The sequence below is a fragment of the Cynocephalus volans genome, chromosome 7 (assembly GCF_027409185.1).
Source record: "Cynocephalus volans isolate mCynVol1 chromosome 7, mCynVol1.pri, whole genome shotgun sequence".
NCBI classification, from domain to species: Eukaryota; Metazoa; Chordata; class Mammalia; order Dermoptera; family Cynocephalidae; genus Cynocephalus; species Cynocephalus volans.
This window is the reverse complement of record NC_084466.1, coordinates 62,769,450-62,794,414: the sequence shown is the minus strand read 5'-3', so window position 1 is coordinate 62,794,414 and position 24,965 is coordinate 62,769,450. Positions and strand designations below refer to the sequence as shown.

Sequence of the window (24,965 nt, the reverse complement as noted above, 5' to 3'; positions counted from 1 at the left end):
ACTTTCTGATAGAATGTAAGTCTGACTTGACTGATTTGACAACAAGAAATGACTTTGTCGAGAAGTTTATGTGATAGATATTTCCTATAAATTGAGCTCAATCTGGAGCTATAACACTTTTGAAGAATGTACAAAAGATACTATATTAGTAACTATGTATTTAAATTAGCACTACTTCCATTTTCCCATTCCTGCTCAATATACTGGGTTAAACAAACTACCTCTTAGTTATTTCATATAACTTGGTAAAATCTTTTAGAAACAAAGCAAATGAAGTGCTTTCCAATTCTTTAACAAAATTTAAGAAGGTAAAAAAAAAATCATCAAATTTTGCTAAGAAAAAATAGGCTATCAATACATATATCAGGGAGAAATAGTTAAGAACTTAATTTCCAAAATCAAAAAATCTAGGTTGCAATGATAGTCCTGCTGCTTTCAACACTGCTAACCTTTGGCAAGCAACTTAAGCCTCATTTCCTCAGCTGTAAAATGGCAGTAGTTGTAGTAATAATTCCTAAATATTTGGGTGAAGGAGGAGTTAAAAGATCTAATGAACACAAAGGATTTAGTACAGTGTTGGGTATATAAGAATCACTCAGTAAATGCTAAGTATTAGGTTTATTGAGCATTTACTATATTGTAACCCTCAATATGTCTGTAAGTTAAAAGTTATTATTTCAACTATATTGATTTGAAAAGAAAGAATAAGAAGACATATTAATGTGAACAATGTGGAAAAAAAATAGGAGAAACTAATGACTGACAGCTGAGAGGTCATTAGATCATTAGTAATATTTTTTTTAATAGATCAATACAAGGTTTAAGAAATAAGTTGTTCAAAGAATTGAATGACATCACTATAACAAAATGTGTTTACTTCTTTGTGTAAACTTGGTTTCTTAACTCTTAGAACTATAAAAACAAACTAAAAGAACACAATTGATGCTGAAATCTGTCTTATTCTAGCAATAAGTACATTCATACAAAGACTAGGAACTGAGAAAAAAGATATCTCTTCATTAAGAAATTAAATTAAATTTCCATTTTAGGGCCAGCCTGTGGCTTACTTGGGAGAGTGCAGTGCTGATAACACCAAGGCCATGGGTTCGGATCCTATACAGGGATGGCTGGTTGCTCACTGGTTGAGTGTGGTACTGACAACACCAAGCCAAGGGTTAAGAACCCCTTACTGGTCATTTAAAAAAATAAATAAAATAAATAAATAAATAAATAATTTCCATTTTACTTTTTATGCTTAATAATTACTTATCAAAATTTACAATGTATTTACATTGGTTTGATCTACTGACATTACAACTTAATCCACACGAAAAAAATATATTGACATTTAAAGACATAGATACAGGAAATGAAAACTTTTCAGTTCAATTTATGTGCATATTTTTGTTACAGTGAAATATGATTTATTGATATAATCATAAATGACTCTCAAGAGTAAAAGTGAATTTCATTAGGATAAGATTCTATAGCAGAAGAGAAAAGTATGAATTCAGGGTGAAAAAAGGATAAAATAAAATTTCCAACTGTTAAGGATGTGCTTCATGTTGATATATATTTTTTAATGGATTATAGTAGATATTGAATTGTTATGGCATTTAAGATTCAAATTTGAAACATTTAAAATAATAATTTGTTATAAATTATACCGTTGGTAACTATTGAAACCTATGATGAAAAATTTTAGATGTCAAGTAAAAAATACATAGTTAAAAAAAGTTCTTTTAGGGGATACCAAGTAAAAATACTTGAAGACCACTGGTCTCCACCCGTGACTGGCTGAAAAGAAATACAGGTTCCCGAGTTCCATCATAGATTTAGTGAATCAAAACTGCCAGCTGTGGGTCTCATAAGCCTGTGCTTTTTACTACCGAAGTTCTGATACAAGCAATGATCCATGAAAGGTGGAACCCGCTGTGTAGATCATTCTTTCTAGCAGTTTGGTATTAATAGAAGAGAGGATATCAACACAAAAGAAGTGAAGTAGGGTTAATTTTAGGATGGGAAACCATTTATATAATATAAATCTGATGATATATGTATGTATAAATGTAAAAAAGCCATACTATAAAAACTTGACCTTTTAGCATCTTTTCTCCACATTTTTCCTCCCTTACCCTACATTCACCTCTTTCCCTGCTAATGAGATAATAAGTCCTGATGAAATAATGATGATGCGAGTTGACAGGCTAACAAAGTTGGAAGTGGGAGGGGGATGGCTGGCCAGTTTGCCCACTTGGTAGAGCATGGTGCTGATAACACCAAAGTCAAGGGTTCGGTTCCCCATACCAACCACCCATCCACACACACACAAAAAAGTTGGAAGGGGAAGGCCTGAAAATATAAAAGAGCTGGAAGAAACAGAGAACAAAGTTTGGAGTAGATGGTGATGTGAGAACGAATGGAATTGTAGGGGCTCTGCTACTTTAACTAAAGCCACTACTAAGGAAAATAATTTGTATTGATGAGCAAAACTGTAAAAGGTAACAAAAAGCAAATTAAAATGGGGAAATAAGAATGGCAGGTTTCAATTTACCAATTCCCTGTATTAGTAAAGCAAACATCAATAGAGACAGAGGAATACATTAAAACACTGGACTATTACAATCAATTCAAACAATTCAAGATTCAAATTTATGATTATAAAAGAAGTAAACTTTTATATTGTTGTTTCAGGTGTACCACTATTGGTCTGGTTTGGCATAACTTGCACATTGTGATACATAGGGCCAAACTAGTGCTAAATTGTAAAAAGATAATAAAAACACCTAGAAGCACTCAATTCACTGAAAATCTTTAGCCGAAAACCGATTCATGTACAGATCAACTTGCTAAATGACCAATTTCCTGATTTACCACATTTAATCATTTAACAAAAATGTTACCATTTTCTAACAATTTTTATAAAACTTATAGCAATTTATTTTGAATAGGATGGTTTTTTAACAGCTTTTAAAAAATCATGCTAAGTTTCTAGTTGATTTTTTTAATTTTGTCTTTATGGTAGTATTTTAATGAGTGTTCAATTTATCAAAAGCTAAGGGTTAAAGAGTGTGTTAGTCTTAAAACTATATTGATATTTTGAAAGTAGATCTCATAATAAGTAACCAAAATTTCAGCATAAGATTGGAACCCTAACTTTTGGGATGCATTTTTTTTTTTAAAAGATGACCGGAAAGGGGCTCTTAACCCTTGACTTGGTGTTGTCAGCAGCACGCTCTCCCAAGTGAGCTAACTGGCCATCACCATATAGGGATCCAAACCCATGGCCTTGGTGTTATCAGTACCACACTCTCCCACGTGAGCCACGGGCCAGCCTTTGGAATGCATTTTAAAGTCAACTGCAGACATTATTGCATGTCCCCTAAATACTTCAGCATGTGTTTCATCAACTAAAGTTCAATATCTGTTTACAAATTTTTTCTTTTAAGATAAATTTACTTACAATGAAATGCAAAAATATTAAGTGCACATTCACTGAGTTTTATAATTCAAATTCCAATCAAGATCTGGAACATTTCCACCATTGGAGAAAGCTCTGTATGCCACTTCCTAGTCACACCCCACATCCCTACTCTAGCCACCACCATTCTAATTTTTTTCCATCATAGACTCACTTTGCTCCATATAAACAGAGTCATTAAGTATGCACTTGCTTGTGTAAGATTTCTTTCACTTGGCATATTGACTTTGAGATTCTTCCATGCTGCATTTATTTGTAATTCGTTCCTTTTATTACTGAGTAGTGTTTCTTTTTATATCACAGTTTGTTTTTTCTTTCTCTTATTGATGGACACCTGGACTGTTTGCAGTATTGAATTATTATGAAGAAAGTGTCTATGAACATTCTTGTATAAGTCCTTCTAAGGCTATTATGAATAAAGCATGTTCAACTCCTGTGTAGACATGTGTTCATTTGTCTTAAGTAAACATATCTAGGATTGGAATAGCCGGATCATAGTGTAGGTGTGTGTTTAGCTTGATAAGAAATGCCAGTTTGAAAAAAGGTTTAGCTTATTAATTCTTAGCCACTTTTCCTTTCTAACATAACTCATTTGGCTATAAATTTTGCCTCTAAATACTGCTTTATATAGCCTCCCACACATTTTGATATGTTGTATTTTTGTTATCCGTCAGGTAAAGATATTTTCTAACTTCCATTATCATTTCTTCTTTGATGCAAAACTCAATTTTGAATTTTTCTAATTTACAGTTGCATAGTGCTTTTAAGTTATTCTGAATTTTAACTTAAATTCCTTGTGGTTAGAGAACATGGTCTGAATGATAGTCATTCTTTTAATTTTTGACTTTTGAGCTGTTCTGTTTTCATAAATGTTCCATATCAGTCAAGTTTTTGGTCAGTTTCCAAAAATGTTTCATGTGTGCTTCACCATTTGTGCTATTAGTCAATATGTCAAGCTAACTATATTTTAATGTTTATAGAACTTTTCATTAACTAATACATTGGGAACAGAAGGTAATTTTCCTAAATTCCTGAACATCTGGCAGGGGCCAATGGGTTCAGTAATTTACATTTATTCTTTGAGCTGGAATAATCACCAGTTTTTTAAGAATAAGAGAAAATATAACAAAAAATAATATGCCAAATGAATATTGACCTGCTTAGGTTATAAATTTAAACTGGACTATATTTTAAAAACATTTTTCTCTCATTTTTAAATCTTTCCATCAAATATTCCAAACTTGCTTATAATTTAAAAACTTATGAACTTAGGATCTCTGTGAGTTAGTAGAACTCTTGCTTTCTGATCAAGTGCTACCTATCACTAGTAATTAAATTTCTGATATATGACTTAAGTAAGATACAAACTGAAAACATTACATGAGGGAGGGGGGTTGGGGGAAATTGGTAAAGGGCCACAAAAAATGTTTACATTGTGTAATGATACAAAAAAAAAATTACATGAAATGCATGGAAGGATTTTATATAAGTAAATATATACAACAGAGTGCGTATTTTTCAGGACAGATGTATAGAAAATATCTGAGGTAAGGAGTCAGACACAAAAGAAAGAGAAATAAGGAAAAAAAGACAAAATATGAGAAGAGAATTAAAAGATAGAAAAAAATTATATATTTTATTTTCTTACATTGTATGAGGATACTTGCTCAGCCAATCTCTTATCCCTTCCTGTCAATGTATATTCTTCATCTTTCTTACTGAATGACTTCCTTGCTTCTTGTGTTTCCTGAGGAATGAACACAGATAACATATTACCGAGCCATGTAATTAAGATTAAATAAAAAAGAAATGTTGTACTATTATTTTTACTTAGATCAAGTAACAAAAGACTAAACTAAGCCAGGCTTCTTGAATCCCTTCCAGTTAGAAATATTAGTATTGAAAAAGGATTAATTAGTGTTCTAGTCTATGATTTCTCTGAAAATAAGAAAAAATCCCAAAACCCCATCTAATAGACTATCTGGAACTCAGGATGAGTTTTGATTAACAGTGATGAAATGTATGAGGGAAAATAAGGGATAAAAACAAATCCTACGTTATCTGTTTTCAAAAATAGTAAAATCACACAAGGGAAGAAAACAAAGAAAATGAAATAACGTGTGCATATTGAAAAAAAAAAAACTGTCTTCACAGATGACGTGATTATCTATGTACAAAACCCTGACAAATCTACAAAAGAATTCCTGGAATTAATAATAAAGTACAGCAAAACTGCAGGATACAAGGTCAATATACAAATACACCAGCAATGAACAACTGGAATTTGAAACAAAACAAAACAAAAATGTCATTTACAATAGCACACATGCAAAAATGAAGTACTTAGGTAAACTTCTAATTATAATCAGAAAAAAATGTTACAGTGATATTCTAGAGAATATACTCCCAACCAGGAATGAGGAAGGCCCACATAAAAATGATTGAAAACCATTGTTCTCAGAGCATATTTTTATACTGTTGTAATTTGCTTAGGAAAACCAAGGCAGCTCTCATACATATTTTACCTTAATGATGAACTAAATCAACACTGTATTTATAAAGTACATTAAAAACACAGGAATAGCTAATTTCTTGTCGAGACTAGGAGGTGAGGACCCAACAGGATCTCATTCAATTAATTTATGTAAAACACTTTCATTTCTTTCTAAAGAGCAATCTTACTTCTAAAAGGCCATGTTGGCTAAATGAATGTGAGAACATTAGAGGTATGAGAGATGTGTGCTGAGAAACATAAAAAGAAAGATGGAGTTGAGAAAATCTATCAAAAAGAAAATCTGGCTAAGCTCTGTTACAAAAATTAGTCATGAACTTTACATAGAATCAAGGACACCAGAAAACAAACAGCTCTGTGGTACTATATTCTTATAGTTTGTGACATAAATATTAAGACTATAGTATTATATGCTGTACTATATAGTATTACATCAAACTGAAGAGGTATTAATAATCCCTTTATGAGTCCACTGTATCCACTGTAAATACTGAACAAAACATTTCAGCACTGAAAAGAATGACCAGGTCTAAAGAACTCATCACAGGGATTAAAATTGCTTAATAAGGTTCAAACTGTATGGCCTACTTTCCATTAGATTAATTTTTCTGTTATCTTTTTCTCTGAGGAAGAGTACCTGCATATCTGGCTGTAGGCTAGACATCTATTCAATGAGGAACAGAGGATAAAAATCAAAAAACTAATAAACACAGGCACAAATAAAAAGTCCACATAAGCAAGGGAATTGTCTTTTTGAAGACAACCTTAAAGGCTAAATTATAAAAATCCCAGTTATTATTTTTATAAAAAAAACAGCTAAGAAAGAATGGATGGGCATTCCAGCACTAGTCTTTCAAAGGCTGAGGCCCAGTTACATACTTTGTGATCTCTTTTGCCCCCAAGTGTGTTGGTTCGCCTCACCTTTCTATTAAAAATCTCAGATTTCATTAATCTTCAGGACACAAGAGAACTCACCATGTTGCGAAATATACAGGTAGGATGCTAAATGTGGAGACTTCAACATACCATCCACATTTTAAGAATAACACTGTCTATTTCACAACCTATTCTCCACTAAAATGAAAGCTCCTTAAAGAGCACTTTCATCTTTCTATCACCTGAAATCAAAAACAATGCCTGGCAGAATAGGTATTCAATACATAGTTACAGAATGAAAACAGAAATCCTGTTAACTCTAGGTACTAATGAACAAGATAAACAGAGTTAGCAGGCTGAATTAAGTGTGGAACTATTTAGATCAGAACTGATGAAGTTATAATCACAAGGTGACAATGAGTCAAGCACTTAAGCCTTGCATAGGACATCTTAAGGAAATTAAAACCTTTAGTTGAAATAAATTTAAAGAGTAGTGCTGGGGACACTGATTCAATTCCTAACATATAATGGGATATTTCATAATAAACAGAAGATTCAAGAAGAGAAAAATAAAAAAATAACGTATTTTTTTTTTTGTCTTTTTGTGACCGGCCGCACTGCTCTCAGCCAGTGAGCAGCGCACCGGCCATCCTTATATAGGATCCGAACCCGCGGGCGGGAGCACTGCTGCGCTCCCAGCGCCGCACTCTCCCAAGTGCGCCACGGGGTCGGCCCTAAAAAATAACGTATTTTATGAATACAGATTTTTTTGGGTTTTTTTGTAATTTATTTAATGTATTAATAAAGGTGCTTCTTGGCTATCTTGACAGTAACATAAGGCTTAGTGTACCTGAGATATGGACATTTTAAGAGAGAGTTCTACGTATCATTTAATTTTCTAGGTTAACCTGCAGCTTTTTTTTTTTCAAGATATTTAAAAAGATACATTTTCATGAAGATAGTATAATGTTGTATAAAGACCACGGAATCTGGAGTTAGAAAGGTCTAGAATGGAATTCTTTTTCATCACTTATCAGCCCTGTGACCCTAGAAAAGTTGACCTCATGGAGGTTAGTTTCTCCCTCTAAAAAATAAGGTCACTAAACGTAAGTCTCAGGGTTAGGTTTAAATGCGACAGTTTATTGGGAAATTGTAAGCAAATAGCTAGCAACTGGTGTCACTTTCCTTCCTCATAACTTTCCTTCAGGGAAAAAATAATCTTTATTTTCCTTGGGAATCATAATTTAAAAAAACAGTACCCTTAAATAATTCTGCTAATATCTTTTCCAAATTGAGTCAACATGGACAGAAATACATGAACAAACAAATAAACCCTCTCACCTTAGCTTTCCTTTCCCTGTCAGCTGGAGTATCTGTCCAGATTGATCGATCTCCAGACCTGTCATCAGCTCTTCTCTTAAAAGTCCTTGGCCCAAGACCAAAGTCTTTCATTTCTGGAGGAAGCTCAGTCATCCATGACTCTCTTGTAATTGGTTTAGTTGAGTCCTTCAAGAGACATAAAAAGTTAAAAAAAAAAAAAAAAAAAAAAGTAGCATGGAAAGAATATATATAATACTATCCAAGTGACTATGTTTCTCAATTTAGGTTTATATTTATTTAACAGACTTTAATAAAAGAAAGTATTGGTGTTTCTGTCACACGTTTGTCATATATGAGGGTTCTTCAAAAAGTTCATGGAAAGATTCGTATTACCTTTTAATTCTATTTTTCCACAACTCTATTTTGAAGTACCCTAGTAAGTTACAAATACTTTCATCCAATTTGTTATTCTTCTGACTGTTTTTGCCACACAGAATCTTTTCAATAGAAATATTTGCCAATCTTTTTCTTTGTAGTTTCTGAGTTATCTAGCTCCTAAATTTTCCTTATATATATACAAAATATATAAAGAATATATATTAAAATATACATATATTTTAATGTTTTCTAAAATTTAGATTTTTAATCTATTAGTTTATTTCTTAGAGTAAAGTGTCTATAAAACTTACATCATCTCCTTTAGTCAGTTTTTCTTTCATTCTCTGGGCCCTTTTTTCAAACTCTGTTGTTATACTATAGTTAATTGGTCCTTTTGCAGGCATTGGTCCAACAATATCCTCATCTTCACTGCTATCTGTTTCCTTTTAAAAGAAGACATTACTTTAAGCCTAGCCAGAGCTATAGGTTATAAAAAATGATCCTAAATTACTCAAATTTAACTGAAACTAATTACCCATAGGCAATAAAACAAAAAGCAAACAATTCATTGCTGGAGTTGGATTTCTGTTATTTGCAGTTGAAAGCATTCTAAATACACGACCTCCCAGGGTTGTTGTTTAGATTAGATTACGTTTACACTGGTGTTGTGCTTTACAGTGTGTGGCATGCGGTAAATGCTCAACAAATGTTATGTGTATTATCGTGAATGTCTTAATTTGAATGTACATGCTGTGAATGAGAGACTAAGAGAAGCCCCTCTTTGAGAAACAAAAATCTGAAAACTGAAAAAGAAGTGTCTTTTGAAAAAGGTTTAAGGGAAATTATACAGAAAACAATTCAGAACCAAGAGTACCTTAAGTACGTGTGTATGCAACTGCAATCCATGACCCACACTTACCCATCACCTTTTGCTAAGAGAAGCTAGAGAATGTAGAATGTGTACCACCTAGGAAATTATATAAACTACCCATTTGCTAACCAGGTAAGTTAGGACAAAATTCCAAGTGTGAATAAAGCTAAATTATGCTATATCCTTGAAAAAATTTTCCCAACTTTTTGTTTTAAAAAATTTCAGACCTATTTCAGAAAAGTGCTGAGTACAATGAACACCCATATATCCTCACTCAGATTTATCAATTGCTAACATCACCACCCCCATAAGACAGACAGACAGACACACATCACACATACATTTTTTTCCCCCTGACCATTTGAAAGCAGATTACAGATAGCATGAGAAGGCCCTAGATTGAAGCAAACTTCCTTACCACTTTCCTGACAGTGGATTACATTTTGCTAGTCCTTTTTTTACAGACAACAGAATTTTGAAGTTGTGCATTTTATACAGGGGGCACAATTCAGTCTCCTCTGCCTGAGCGGGGCAGAAGCTAAGGTTCCTGTCCCCAGACCCAAATCCTCCAGGACTTATGACTGAGTTCTTTAAAACTACTGTGGTCCCTTGCTGTGTAAACTCGTGCTCTGGGTTTGAATTCTCTCAATGTTATTAGCACCTGTGGATTTCTCTTTCTTCCTTTTGAGCTTAGCTGTACTCTAACTTTGTTGCTGTTTTATTTTTTCCCCAGCACTTCTTTGCATTTGTGGAAGGGAGAGCCCAGCCTGATGATGTCAGCTAAGTCTTCCAAATGGCTGGACATCCTTCTTTGAGTCATTTATTCTTGTATTTAACACCCATGTTAGAAAGTATTCCTCATACTTAGCCCAGTGTGGTCACATCAAAGCAAAAGATAAAATCAGACTGCAAATGGAGGGCAGATTGTATTGGGCCCTATAAGAACTTTGGCTTTTACTCAGAGAGAAGAGAAGCAATTTGGTGGTTTTGAGTGTTAATGATATGATCTGACTTTGTTTCATCTGGACCCTGTAGCTTCGCTGTTGACAGGAGGGACCAGAGGGGCAAAGGCTAAATAAAGCATGAAGACCAATAAAAGAGGTAAGATATTATGTCACTTGGTCCAGGGTGCTTGGATTCTGGATGTGTTCTGAAGGTAGGAACAACAGAATTGGTTAAAAAATTCATTTCTGTAACTATGTGTCTGACACATTGCAGGTGCTCTAAAAACATTTGTGGAAAGAATGAATAAATGACTCTAAAGGTCATGATCTTAACCAATGCATTATATATATTTCCTTTCAGTAACAACCTCAGTGTTAACTGTTGAATTCTCAGTGGAGATGAATGGGGAGTCTGTCGATTACATGAATTCTATATAAAGAAAGGCTCTGCAGTATAACAGACCGAACAGGTGATTTAAAATAATCAGAACTGGGTTGGAGCCTTGGCTTTGTTATGTAAAAATTGTATAATCTTGGGTAAGTTACCCAATTTCTCTGGTCTTAAGCATCTGCAAGATGCATGGGCTATGCATATCTGCCAAAATATAAGATGCAGATGATAACTTTCATGAGACTGTGGGGAAGATAAAAAGAAGATCCACATGCAAGGAAAATGCATTATAAATTATAAAGAACTCTGCAAATCTCAGCTATTGTTATGGAGAAAAATAGACTTCATACATTACATCAAGATCATTTGATTTATCATTTCATAAAATCACTTATCCGCCAGCACATCTGTTATATACAGGTACCAGAGCCGGGTAGGAGAGAGTTCAAGGTAAAGATATTAAAGAGCTCCTCAGCTTTCTCTCCTGTTGGTCATATCACAATGATTCCTTAAGCTTTTCAGCATGTTTGTTTTCTAACAACTATGATGTCTCCCTTCAAAGATAAGAAGTATAAACAGGAACAGCACCCTGTCAATCTTGTTATTTTTCTAAAAGAATCTGAGGTTTATGAACAGCTTCTGATTTCATCTATGTTACAATCTTAAATTAATCTGAATATAACTGAGTCTTACATTACATTTGAGTCAAATGATTGTAGTTAATACTACACAAAGTTTTGAATTTGTTACATCTTATTCTTTCTTTCTTTTTGGCTGCTGGTAGTACAGGGATCAAACCCGGGATCCTGGTGTTATCAGCACCATGCTCCAATCAACTGTGCTAACTGGCTAGCCCACATCTTCTTTAAATAAAAACTTTCCAAACCTCAGAGTTGAGATATGATGATTCTTGTCGTCCTGGATCATCTCTGTCTTTGTCACTTTTCTGTGTAGATTTAATAAAACCAGGTGGCAATGCAGGACCTATTATAGGCCTAAAAAATAAAATGTACTGTTATCATTCTTCCTGACTTTAAAAAGTTTTCAGAGTAAAAGTTCATAAAAATAAGAAAGCCAGATAATAACAAATGTTGAAATGAGAATTTTATTTAACACATTCTTTTTATTACATAGTATTTTTCTACTAGGTGTCTTAAAAAAAACCCTTATCTTAGTCAATAAGATACCAAACTAATAATTCTCAATCTCTGTGACACTGGTATATGCCCACTTCTTAAAAAGAACTATACTAAATAAAAAATGATAATATTGGCTGTCTTCTTAGTTCAGTTGGTCAGAGCAGGGTTTTGTAACACCAAGGTCATGGGTTCAGTTCCCCTACTGGCCAGCCAACAGGGGTGGGGGGCAGAGAATGATAATATTTAAAAAAAAAGTCCTTTTGTGTACTAAAACTTGTGTGAAGGTCTTTTTCTATTTTGTACCTTGGCTTTCCTTTAATTTTGATAGTCACTGTCCACTGAAAAATACCTTAGGGGTATCATAATGACAGTCAGTTTACTTAAAGTAGAAATTGAGTTCTTTTAAGGACATATATAGCATGTGCATACAACTGACATCAGCAATCTATGGTACACGTGCCACGGTGATATAAAAATCTACGCATGTCCTCGCTAATAACCCAGTAACAATGTGGAAGTGTAGAAGAGTACAGCTAGTTCACTGAGACTCTTAGGAAGAGGAAGAGGTGCTATGCTAACCACATTTTAACCAGCGTACCTGTTTCCTTAAAACGACCCTGGCTGGTATAAGTTACTCTACTTTCTAAGTGAGCAAAATAATGCCCACAGTCAATACAACTAGGAAGTGGCTGAGCTGGAGTGTGAACTGTGGCCTACTTGATGCCATAGTTCGTTATCTTTCAAGCTGCCCTATTGCCACGTTCTGAGGGAACTGTCTTCAGTTCAAGAGAACTGTCTGAATTCTGGGTCTTAAAAAGAGATAGCCTTTGTGCACGGAAAAAATAAAAGAGAGAAGATATTTTCTACTGTATTTCATACTTTTAAGTTTCTTCATCCTTGCTTCATACCAGTGTTTTTTCCATGGTTGTCACTGTGCCAGTGTTACCAACCCAGACGGCAATGAAGTCCTAAGCTGAATTTTCCAGGTTGCACTTTGTTCAATTAGAGCCTCACAGACAGGCTTCCTGGCAGGGGAAAAACAGTACTGAGAGTCAGAGAGTCTGGTTCTGATCCTGACCAGTGAGTAACCTCCTGTCTTGGTTCATGAAGCCCGTTTGAGAGGAACAATTTTGCATATGAAAGATGGGGAAGTTTGGCATCTTAGAAAGATCAAATTAATTATCAATTTATAAGCTATAAGGAAGTACAGTATGGGTTTTTTCTGAGTACAAGTTTTAGCAGATACAAATGCAATTACAGCTAATTTCCTGGCCTCAGAGGATTTGTGGAGATACAATTACTGATACATCAAATCTTAAAATACGGTAAAGGAATGTAACCATGGCATGCTACGGTTGTAAAAAGGTTTCTGACTCCAATACATGTTACCAGCTGTTTCTTTCACACATATATTTTATTACTGCCAAAATATAATTCTTAAGAAAGAAATTGCTATACATCTAAGTAATGTGTTTTCTTGAAAGGAATGTTACATCCCAGGGGTCAGCAGACTTTCTATAAAGGGTCAGATAGTAAATTTTAGGTTATGAGGGCCACGTTTGGGTCTCTGTGGCACATTCATCCTTGTTTTTTGAACTATTCTTTAAAAATGCAAAAAATCATTCTTAGCTTGGGAACCGTACAAAAATAGGTAGTAGACTGTCTATCCCTGTTATATCTAAAAGGACCAAAGTTACATGGAAATTAGGAGTTGCCAAGTTGATAATAAACTTTGAATATAAAACGAACAACAATCTTTTCTACTTGTTCTTCCATATTGGTATATAGTGTTATGAATTATAAATAGTGTGCAATTTTATATTCAGCATTTAAAACTTTCTTGCTGGTATGGGGATCCAAACCCTTGAATCTGGTTTTACCAACACTATGCTCTAACCAACTGAGCTAACTAGTCAGCCCTAAAATTTTTACAATTTTTTTTTTTTTGGCAGCTGGCCATACAGGGATCAAACCCTGGACCGGATCCTGGTGTTATCAATGGGCCAGCCCCTAAAACTTTTACAATTCTGAGGAGAAGTTAAGAATCAATATTTACTATGTATTTACTCTGTGCCAGGCACCATATGAGATACACATACATGCGTGTAAGTCTATGTATATAAAAATGGAATTTCAATCACAACAATTCTGTAAGGTATGCATTGTTATCTTAGTTTACAGATGACATATTTGAGGTTCAGAGAAGCTTGTCAAATCGTCTAATTTGGCAGATAGGGATCTGTTTTTTTCTATCAATAAATATTTAAGAAAACAACTGAATTAGAAGTCAGAATATCAGGATTCTAGCCCCAGGTCTACCACTTACTATGTATGTGACCTTAACTATATAAAAAGGGGGGAGAGAGACAATGTTCTACCCAGCCTACCACAAGATACTTTCATGAGTATCAAACAAGAGATGTGGAAGTTTTTTTATAAATGATTATTATAGGGAACAATTACTTTGTCCTATGAATGACCCATTTCAAATGTTATATAAATATGTAAATTAAAAACAGTTTCAGACAACTCTTTAGTGAATTAACAGACACTAGTTGAAATATTTAAAAAAAAGAAAAAGGCCTGAACTATTACATATTATCACCTTGGAGGAGAATCATCCTGTTTTTTAAATCCAGGAGGAAGGGCTGGTCCAAAAAACCCATCATCATCATCATTGTCATCCTGATTTCGCCTTTGTTTTCTGAGAACACAATGGTGTAACTTTATTCATATATGTCAACATTTTTTTCACAAAGAGAAATTTTAATTTTTAAAGGAAGCATTAACTTTTAACAAGTTGTATAAACACTGAAGCAATAAATTAACCTTGCCAAACAGGAAAAAATGGATACCACAATAGTTCTTAACTAATATTTTCCTGGCACTTATTTTTGGACTAAAATAGTTAGAGATTGGCTACTTCTTTACAGTAGTACTATATCACTATTCTATATTTTCAGTGGTATTCAAGATTCTACTCAACGAAGTATCAAACAGTCTACTTGTTAGCAGTTTCTCAGTAAAATGTTTATGACTTCAACTTTTAGTCTCATTTAAGGAAGGGTTTAAAGTTGCTATTTTTGTCTCATATCTTTATTTTTATTTATTATTTTTTTGTCTCATATCTTTAAAATGGATCAAAAAACCTTGTTATCCAATAATAAACAAAGATTCAACTTCTTATTTACACAGACCCATGGTAGATAAGGCTAGATTAGAAGGAAATCATTCATTTCTTTAAACAAAATGTACACTATATATATAATTTTAAAAAGATATCCTATGGTTTATTTAGAATATTTAGTCATTTCAGTAATACCTAAGGAAAAATCCTTCATTATAAGAATTTTATTGAAATTCTAGATAGCTCCACAGCTATACACTACTAGAATAAATTTCTTTGTAAAAGGTATAGTTCATAATGAAATGCCATACAAAATGATTTCTTCCTGTGCTATATATAAATGCAAATATGATATCCCCTTACTAGCTCTCTGTTCCAGCCAACTTATTCTATGTTTGAAGCATGTTTTATCATCTAATTTAAGTAAGTGACTGACCTTGAAGTTGGACCAGTGTCATCCTCTTCAGATTCTTGATTTCCTTCTTCATACAAAGAACTGCTGTCCTCATCACTGTCTGATGATTCTGAACTGCTGCTTTTATAATTAGGGGGCAGAGCTGGTCCTGCAACTAAAGATTTGTTGTGTAGGTCATAATTAGCACAACTGTTTCACTGAACTCTCTTAGCTGATATTTTTCACTTTCTTTTCTGAAATTCTTACAGCATTGACTGTTTATCATTTATTGTAAACTTTAATCTCGCTTGCTGTTGTTTTGTGTACAGTGATTTTGTTTTTCCAACTCCAGAAAGGCAGAAATCATGTCTTATATACTCTCTTGTGAGATTCACAAAACCTTGTTAATACCCAAACTTATAACAATAGCATATAATTTCCCTGATAACATGCAGTTTTTGCATTTTCAAAGCAGCTTTGTGATTTTTTCTCTTATTGACAGAATATGGCAGACAATATGTACATTACTGAGCTAACCAGACAACAAATTTGTCATTTCATTAAAATATCAAAAAATCAAAATGGTCCACTGTGGTTTCTAAGAATCTTCACTTTAAAAAATATCTTTACTGGCATCATCATATTTCTCAGTTTTCTTTTCAAGATGATTTTTCAGGCAGAAACAAAATTAGAGTCACTCTAAATTTTACTGCTTGTTAGTAGAGATACAGTTAAGAGAATAAGGTTGTACTGTGACAGGGACGCTAGGGTAAGGAGTAAGGGTCTTGGGCCCACTCACTAGAGCAACTTACTTTCACTTTACCTCTCAGCAAAATTACAAATTATTGCATAGCATTACTTACTACATGATGTCATGATGTCACACAGACACAACTGTCCATGTTGATTTTGAGTAGTAACACTAAAAGGCTACTGCCATAGTTCCCAAGACTGGATGTTTATGAGACTTGTTAAAATAACCTTTTTAAAAAAAATTTCATGTGTCTTTTCCTCAGAGATTCTGATTCAGTTGGCTTGGTGTAGGGCCTGCAAATATAATTTCCCAAAGAACATACTAGGTATGCCATTCGTTTAATATTAATAGTAACAACTTAAAAATAATAAATAAAAGACAAATTTCTTGAATTCTTATGTGCCATATTCAAGACATGGCACATGATATTTACATGCATTAACCTATTTAATTCTAACAACCTTATTAGGGAGGCATTATCAAAATTTCTATTTTACAGATGAGAAAACTGAGGCACAGAAAGGTTAAGTAGCTTGCCCAACTTCACATACTAAAGAGTAGAACTGGGATATGAACAGAGGAGTGTGATTTCAGAGCCTATACCCTTAACCACTATATCAGCCAACATTCAGCAAAGAGTCAGTCATCATCCATACATCCAACACTTACTGAGTAAATACTTCTAGAGAAACAAACATAAAAAGAAAGATCAATTGAGATAGTTAATGTGCTGCTATAAAAATAGGAAAAAGTGACTGAATACGTGGGATGGCAGTTTTAAAGACAGTGGTCAGGGAAGGCCTGTCTGAGAAGATATTTGGATGGAGACGTAAATGATGAGATGACAGTGGCCATGCAACAATCCAAGGGAAGAACATTTTAGACGGAGGAATAGCCAGTGCAAAATTCCTATAGAGAACAAGCTTCGATGTGCTTGAGGAACAAAAAGGCCAGTGTGGCTAAAGCAAAGTAAGCAAAATGACAAGATGAAGTTAGATGGTATAAAGGGGCCAGCCTGATGTTTGGAGTCAGATTCTTTGGCTTGGAATTCCAGCTTGGTGATTTACTAGCTGTGTGACTTAGACAAGTTACTTAACCTTCTTCTGTTACACTCTTGTTTTGTAAATTGAGATTAATAACAGCTTCAACCTCACAGGACTGTTGTGAAGATTACATCAGTTAATACATGCAAAACAACTCACACAGTATCTGGCATATAGTAAGTGCTCAATAAATGCTAGTATAGGTTACAATAAGGAGTTTGGATTTTAAGTACAACAATCATTGGGCAATCATTGGAAGGTTTTAAGTTGGGAGAAACATGATCCAAATTATCCTAAAAAAACAAACAAACTGTCTGCTTGTGGACAAAAGACAAAGGGGATTGGGAGTAGGAGATATACATTAGAAAGCTGATAAGAAATAGTTTGATTTGCAACATATTTTAAAGGGAAAAGGACTTGCTAATGGTTTTGATGTGAAAAATGAAGGCCAAAAAAAAAAAAAAAAAAAAAAAAAAAGGAACTGAGGATGAGTCTCAGATTTCTATTTGGCTAGCCAATTATGGCAATGCTAGTCTCCAACATGGGGAAGACTAAAAGGGAAAATCAGGTTTTGGAGAAGAATCAAGAGCTTGTCTTTCTCACATCTTAAGCTTAAGATGGCCATTAAAGAATTAAATGGTGCTATCAGTGGTACTTGAGCATACTAGTGAAGCTCAGGGGAGAAATTAAGGCTAGTTTTGGAACCACTGGCCTATTTCTGAAAATACTTCCCTATCCCTCTTGGTTTATTACCATAGAACAAGTGATCAATCCACAACAGATTGACTTAAAAGTCCAAAATTTTATCTTCAAAAATTTGATAAATTTTTTTTCAATATTTTCCTATACATTATCAAATAAAGGAAGAAATTTTTAAAAAATGCTGAACTTGTAATATAGCATGACTTAGAAAAGAACAATTAAGCAGTAAAAAGAAGAAAACATTAAAATTTAAGGACTGGATTCCTATCTCCAACTCCTGTTTAGAATTTATTGAAGATCTGTTAATGTCTTAAAATGTAAATGTTCCCCAACTACAAATGGAGACTATAACTAACCTCCAACCTCAATAAATAATGTGACCCCATAGTTACATTTTACTCTCACAGTGACTGGCTCTTTCCATCTTCTTCTTGATTCTAAACATTAAAGAGGGATTTTTCCCCCCTTTTGCTTCCTTTTCTTATATGTAGGTGCTATCAATGTAATTTATCAATTGGACACCACTGACCAATTTTAGATTGGTTTCTACCAATAAGAAATTTTAGAGAAGGGAGGGAGGTTTTGGTGATGGGGAGCAATAATCAGCCACAATGTATATCGACAAAATAAAATTAAAAAAAAAAAAAAAAAAAGAAATTTTATTATTCTTTTATATAGTTCAAATGATTGGAAGGCCTAAAATGGTCTAAATATGTGCTCCACTTGGTATTATAACTAATAGATAAATCTGCCTTGTATTTTTAAAGAAGTTTAAAGAGAATAAGCAGATGCAGATAAAACTTATCTAAGAACATATGGCCTTATTTTTTAATGATCACAGAAAAAATAATGTAAAAAAAGTGACAGCAGCACATAAAATCATTCATTTCTATTTGGATTGTGTCAAGAGAAATAACTATTGCATAATGAAATGACAGATTACTAAGAGATGGTAATATAAAAAGAAAAAGAACAATATTGAAAGTATAAATGAGTATAAGCCACATTACAGACTCCCTAATAAAATTAAGGACATTCCTAGCTTCACGTTTTTATAGGTATCCTTCTTTTGAACTATATAAATTGTCTTGAAAAATTATTTTAGGCACTTGTAATGAACTATTCCATATCTTTCCTAAAGCAGTGATGCTTATCATTATTAAGAAAGTTCTCCCATTGCAAAGGTAATTTTATTAACAGATTATAAATTCCATGAGAAAAGGGGCTATGCCTTATATTTCATCATATTTCCCTTATAATATCTATCAAACAGAATTATGCATACAAAAAAGTGAACTCAGTATAGTACATAAAATCTCATTACAGATCAACATGAACAGATGAACATCTATAACTGATTTTGATGATTTGGAACATTAACTTTAAACTCCAATTAAATAAAATGTTACTCCCCAAAAGCAATTCTATTCTTCTCATTAGTAGACCTGTACTACAAAAAAAAAAAAAATTTTTTTTGAATTTCAACAGTAAAAATTTGTGGACATTTGTTTTCTCTCTTGTTATACACATACTTTCATAATAATCTTAGCTCTGCCTTTTGACCTAAAATATTTACTATCTGGTTCTTTACAGGAAAAGTTTGCTGACCCTGTGACACGATTAAGTCATGGAAATATAAAGAGGGAGCATCCAATCCAGTCTTTTGCAGGTGGTAGGTAGTGATGTCAGAGCATGTTTCCTAGAATAAGTGATGGTTGGGCTGGGGCCTAAAAGACAAGACTGAGTTAGCTAGGCAAAGTGGGTAAGGGATTGGAGGAAGAGTAGCCTAGCCAAAAGGAAAAGCATCTGAAAATGCATGAAAGCAAAAGAGCCTAACATATTTTAAAAACTGAAAGGTGTTCAGGATGGCTGCAACCAAGAGAAGATAGAATGTGGGATCAACAGGGTTAAACGTTGCTGTGAGGTCAAGAAAGATCAGGACTGAAAATAGTGCCTGAATTTAGCAATAAGGTGATCTTTATTTCTACAGCACAATTAATGAGAGCAGTTTCAGTGGACTGGAGAGAGCAGAAGCCAGAATGCAGTGGGTTAAGAAGAAAATAGAGCATCCAGAGACAGTGAGAGAGAAAGAAGAGTAACTAGAGGGAGATGTGAAGTAGAGTTTTCTTAAAAAATGTGAAAGATTTGAATGTTTTGGTTAAATACTAAGGGCAAGGAGCCCCGAGGACAAGTAAGGGAAGGGATTCATAGTAAAAATGGAAGAACTAGCTTTAAGGAAGTAGTACACTCTTTCCTCTGTTATCAAAGGGAAAACAAGAAAGCTGGGCATAGACTCAGGAAAGTTTTTAGGTATAACAGAAAACTGAGGAAGTTCTCTTATGGTGGCATCTACTTTTTCAATGGTGTATAGGGAGAGAGAAAAGTTGAAGCAAGAGAAGATTTTAAAAAGCCCTGGTTGCTAATGTGGGGAGAGAGCTGAATGGTGAAACCTGTGAGGATTATGGGTGGAGCTGAGGACCCAGTTAGGGAGGAAACTATCATTTTTAGCAGAATGACCCTAGGGAGGTGTGAGGTTTCTTCTAGCAGCATTTGGCAGCCTGGGTATAGTCTCACAAGAGGTAAGCATTTATATTGATCCAGGGTTGGGTTTTTGTTGGACGGGTTTAACAGAGTACCCATGGGATAAGGCAGTTGAAAGCACTGGCAAGAGAGTGGATGAATGGACAGGCCATAGAGTCTAAGTTGAGTAGGGATGGAAGTAATTAAGGGGAGGAGGCCAAAAAGGATAGAAGGCAGAGACTGGACAGCTCAATGAGGTTAAAAAACAAACAAACAAAAAATAAGTGAAATAGAAATAAATGACGTATAAATATAAGGATTCTTGATGAGAATGAAATCTGAATGTAAGTTTCTGGAGGAATAGGGCCCAGTATGTGACTACAAATGTAGCTGAAATTAGTGGAGGTGAAGGTCATTGCAGCTGAGGAGACTGGATAGCCAGGGTTCCACTTAGTTTCCACAGAGCAGCATCTGGAGTGTGGGTGGACTGGTCCTGAGAAAATATTTGCATCCCAATGTTTTTAACACCATGATCTCAGGGGACATTTCCTAGCAGTCAATTTTCAGTGTATTCAAATGAAGTTACCTTGTCCCATCTCAGACCTGTGTGTTCCCGCCTCCTCTGAATTCTGGTCCTGCTTGTCAGTGATCTCTTTCTGGGTAGCCAAGTGTGAGGAACACAGGGCAGATATCAGATTGGATTCAGAAATCCCTACCTGAAGGAAATTCTGACACATGCTACAACATGGATGAACCTTGAGGACATCATACTAAATGAAATTAGCCAGTCACAAAAAGACAAATACTGAATGATTCCTCTTATATACGGTAACTAGAGTAGTCAAATTAGCAGAGACCAAGTAGAATAGTGGTTGCTGGGAGCTAGAGATAGGGGGCAATGGGGAGTTGTTTAATGGGTGCAGTTTTAGTTCTGCAAGGTGAAAAACGTTCTGGAGATGGATGGCAGTGATAGTTGCACAACAATGTGAACGTACTTAATGCCACTGAACTGTACACTTAAAGATGGTTAAGATGATATATTTTGTTATATGTACTTATGTATTTTATCACAATTTAAAAAAACTGAAAACAACAATAACGCACTGCCAGCCAGCCATCAGGTTCCTTCTATACCACATAGAAAGGCCTTTGGTTAACTGCATTCATACCGGTCCTGGCTTTACACTGCAACCCCCCACCCCTCCGCCCCCTGCCATGAATTCGGGGCCATTCTTAAGGAATTTTTACTCTTTCCTCTACTTCGCCAAAAGGAAACTGTTGAGCACCTACTTTATGCTGGGTACACACATTCCCTGCTTGTGTCGGGAATCACAGAAGGCTTAGGACATGGTTCCTCCTTTCCTTAGGGAATGCATGGCTTAATGGGGCAAACCAGTAAATAATCCAGTGCAGTAACTGCAAATAGAGAGATTAAAGGGTGCTCCCATCCCTCACAGCTCACAGTGCGGTGCTGGCCCCAGCAGGACCACTACCAGCAGCAGCAGCTGAGACCCGGTTAGAAATGTTAGAAAGAGCAGCTGGGAGCTTCTGATTGAATTCTTTCATTTAGCATAATGTCCTCAAGGTTCATCTATGTAGTAGCATGTGTCAGAATTTCCTTCAGGTAGGTATTTCTGGATCCAATCTGATATCTGCCCTGTGTTCCTCACACCTGGCTCCTCCAGAAAGAGATCACTGACAACCAGGACCAGAGTTCAGAGGAGGAGGGAGCACACAGGTCTGAGATGGGACAAGGTAACTTCATCTGAATACACTGAAAATTGACTGCTAGGAAATATCCCCTGAGATCATGGTGTTAAAAACACTGGACTGCAAATGTTTTTTCACGACCAATCTGCATATACTCCAGATTTACTGAATCAGAGTCTGCGTTTAAACAAGACTTCTGGTAAAACTTGAGCAGTGGTGCATTGCTACAGAAGACAGAAACAGGGTGACCAACTGTGCTGGTTTGCCTGGATTGAGGGGCTTCCTGGGATGTGGGATTTTGGGTGCTAAAATTGGAACAGTCCCAGGGACTGAGAGGTTAATTCAGTTTTTGTTTCTGAACTTGCAAGATGTCTGTATAACACATTAAAACCCTGAAAGGGAAAAAAGAGAAGGAGAGAGGGAGTGGACAGGACATTGAAGGATTTTTTAAAACCCCATATCCTTTCTTTAAGATTTTGATATGGAGTCTGATTGGGAATCACTGAATGAGGATGCTGACTAAGTACTTAAGTTTTTATACAAGAACCTTCACCCATGGGTAGGAATATTATCACTTAGGAAAAAGAATAGAGTACGGGGAAAAAAGAAGAGGGCCTAGGATTGAGCTTTGATAACCTAACATCTGAAGGTTTAGTAGAAGATAAGATGTTTGAAGAGATGAAGAGGAGCAGCCCAAAAGAGAAGACAAAAATAGAGTATGGTATCACGGAAGCCAAAAAAAAAAGAACGTTTTAAGGGAGGTAAGCAATAGTCAAATACTGTACTGCTAAGTATTTAAGTAAGATAAAAACTGAAAAAGTTCCATTTGATTTAGCAGCATGTAAGGTTCTGCATATATGCACTCATATTACACTTGAATAGAAATGTTAAGAGAAAAAAGGAAACAAAACACCTTTGATGACATCTGCTGCTCTTGAAATACAGACCAAAAGTCCTTTGCATGGCCTCTGAGGTCCTTCATATTTGCCTTCCTGCCATAACGTGGACATCCAGCCAGACAGCAGCAATCTCATCTCCGCCTCTCTTTCCCTGCTTCAGTTACTTGCTCTTCTCTGTTCCTAGAGCCCACCAGGCTCCTCCCTACCTTAAAGTCTTCATATATGTTGTTCCCTCAGTCTAAATGCTCCCTCTCACCTCTTAGTTTCGTTCACTTTATTCATCTTTCAGAGCTCAGTTCAAACTCACTCTTGAGACACCCCATTGTCACGGGCCTCCTGATGTGATAAATATGAAGGGTCCAGCTTTCCAAAATACATCATTTTCTTTTTAATCAAAGTATTTTAAAAATTATTTATGCCTTTTTTGTTGACTTAGGGTCACTGTTCAGAATATCATATAACACATATCTTTAGATAGTTAGAAATTTGAGGCAGTGAGGAGAGAGCACTATTACAGACTTTTTACTTTACAAATCAGACTCTAAATTTAAGTTTCTTAAAACTAGATGCACAGACCAATAAGCACATGAAAAAATGCTCAACATCATTAATCATTAGGGAAATGCAAATCAAAGCCACAATGAGAAACTACTTCACATCCATTAGGATGACTATTATCAAAAAAACAAACAAAGGGGAAGTAATAAGCATTGGTGAGGATGTGGAGAAATTGAATCCTTGTACACTGTAGGTGGGAATATAACATGGTGCACCTGTTATGAAAAACAGTATGGTGGTTCTTTGAAAAATTAAAAATAGAACTACCATATATGATCCACTTCTGGGTATATACCCAGAAAGACTGAAAGCAGGGACTCAAACATATTTTTTTCACCCATGTTCATAGCAGCATTATTCACAATAGCATAAATAGCAACCCAAGGGGCCATCAACACATGAAAGGTAAACAAAATGTAATCTATACAGTATATACATATATGGAATATTGTTCAGCCTTAAAAAGAAAAGAAATTCAAACACATGCTACAACATAGATGAAGCTTGAAGAAATTATGCTAAGTGACATAAGCCAGTCACCAAAGGACAAATATTGTATGATTCCACTTACATGAGCTATCTACAGTAGTCAAATTCACAGATCAAGAAAACAGAATGGTGGTTGCCAAGGACTGGGGGGACGGTGAATGGCAAGTTACAGGTTAATGGATACAAGTTTCGGTTTTGCAAGATGAAGAGTTCTGGAGACAGATGGTGGTGATGGATGCACAACAAAGTGAATGTACCAAACACCACTGAACTGTGCACTTAAAAATGGCTACTGTGTTAGATCTTATGTTGTGCATATTTTATCAGGATAAAAAGGAAAAAAATTAGATGCACATATATGGTCACTTGGAATATAAGGAAGGTGACATTATATTACAGCGGGGAAGGGATGGTCTGTTCAATAAATGGTGCCAAGTCAACCGGATACCCATATTGAGAAAAAGAAACAAAAACAAACCCTTCATCCCTACCTGTCACCATACACAAACATCAATTCCACATATATTGCAAATGTAAATATGAAAGATGAAACAATAATGCTTTAAGAAGAAAACACAGAACAGCTTTATAACCCCGGAGTACACAGATTCCTTAAACAGGATATAAAATGTCCTACCATAAAAGAAAAAAATTAAAAATGAAAATATATTAAAACTAAAAACTTCTGTTCACCAAAACATACTAATGAGAAACGGAAAAGGCAACCACAGAATTAGGGAAGATATTTACAATACACATATCTGAAAAATGACTCATGCAGACTATATAAAGAACTCTACAAATCAATAAGAAAAGGCAGACAACTCAATGAAAAATTGAGCAAAAGACTTGAACAT

General features: G+C 34.8%; 1 protein-coding gene across 2 annotated transcripts in view; it reads right to left on the bottom strand.

Annotated features, from left to right (window-relative positions):
• Positions 1–24,965, bottom strand: part of GPALPP1 (GPALPP motifs containing 1) — a 33,084-nt gene that overhangs the window by 5,677 nt on the left and 2,442 nt on the right. For both annotated transcript variants that reach the window (XM_063102295.1, XM_063102294.1), the window contains exons 2-7: positions 15,476–15,608; positions 14,518–14,616; positions 11,660–11,768; positions 8,879–9,010; positions 8,211–8,375; positions 5,130–5,228 (exon numbers count right to left, since the gene is read on the bottom strand). In XM_063102295.1, the coding sequence (XP_062958365.1) occupies positions 5,130–5,228; positions 8,211–8,375; positions 8,879–9,010; positions 11,660–11,768; positions 14,518–14,616; positions 15,476–15,608 (737 nt within the window). The remainder of the gene's footprint in view (positions 1–5,129; positions 5,229–8,210; positions 8,376–8,878; positions 9,011–11,659; positions 11,769–14,517; positions 14,617–15,475; positions 15,609–24,965) is intronic.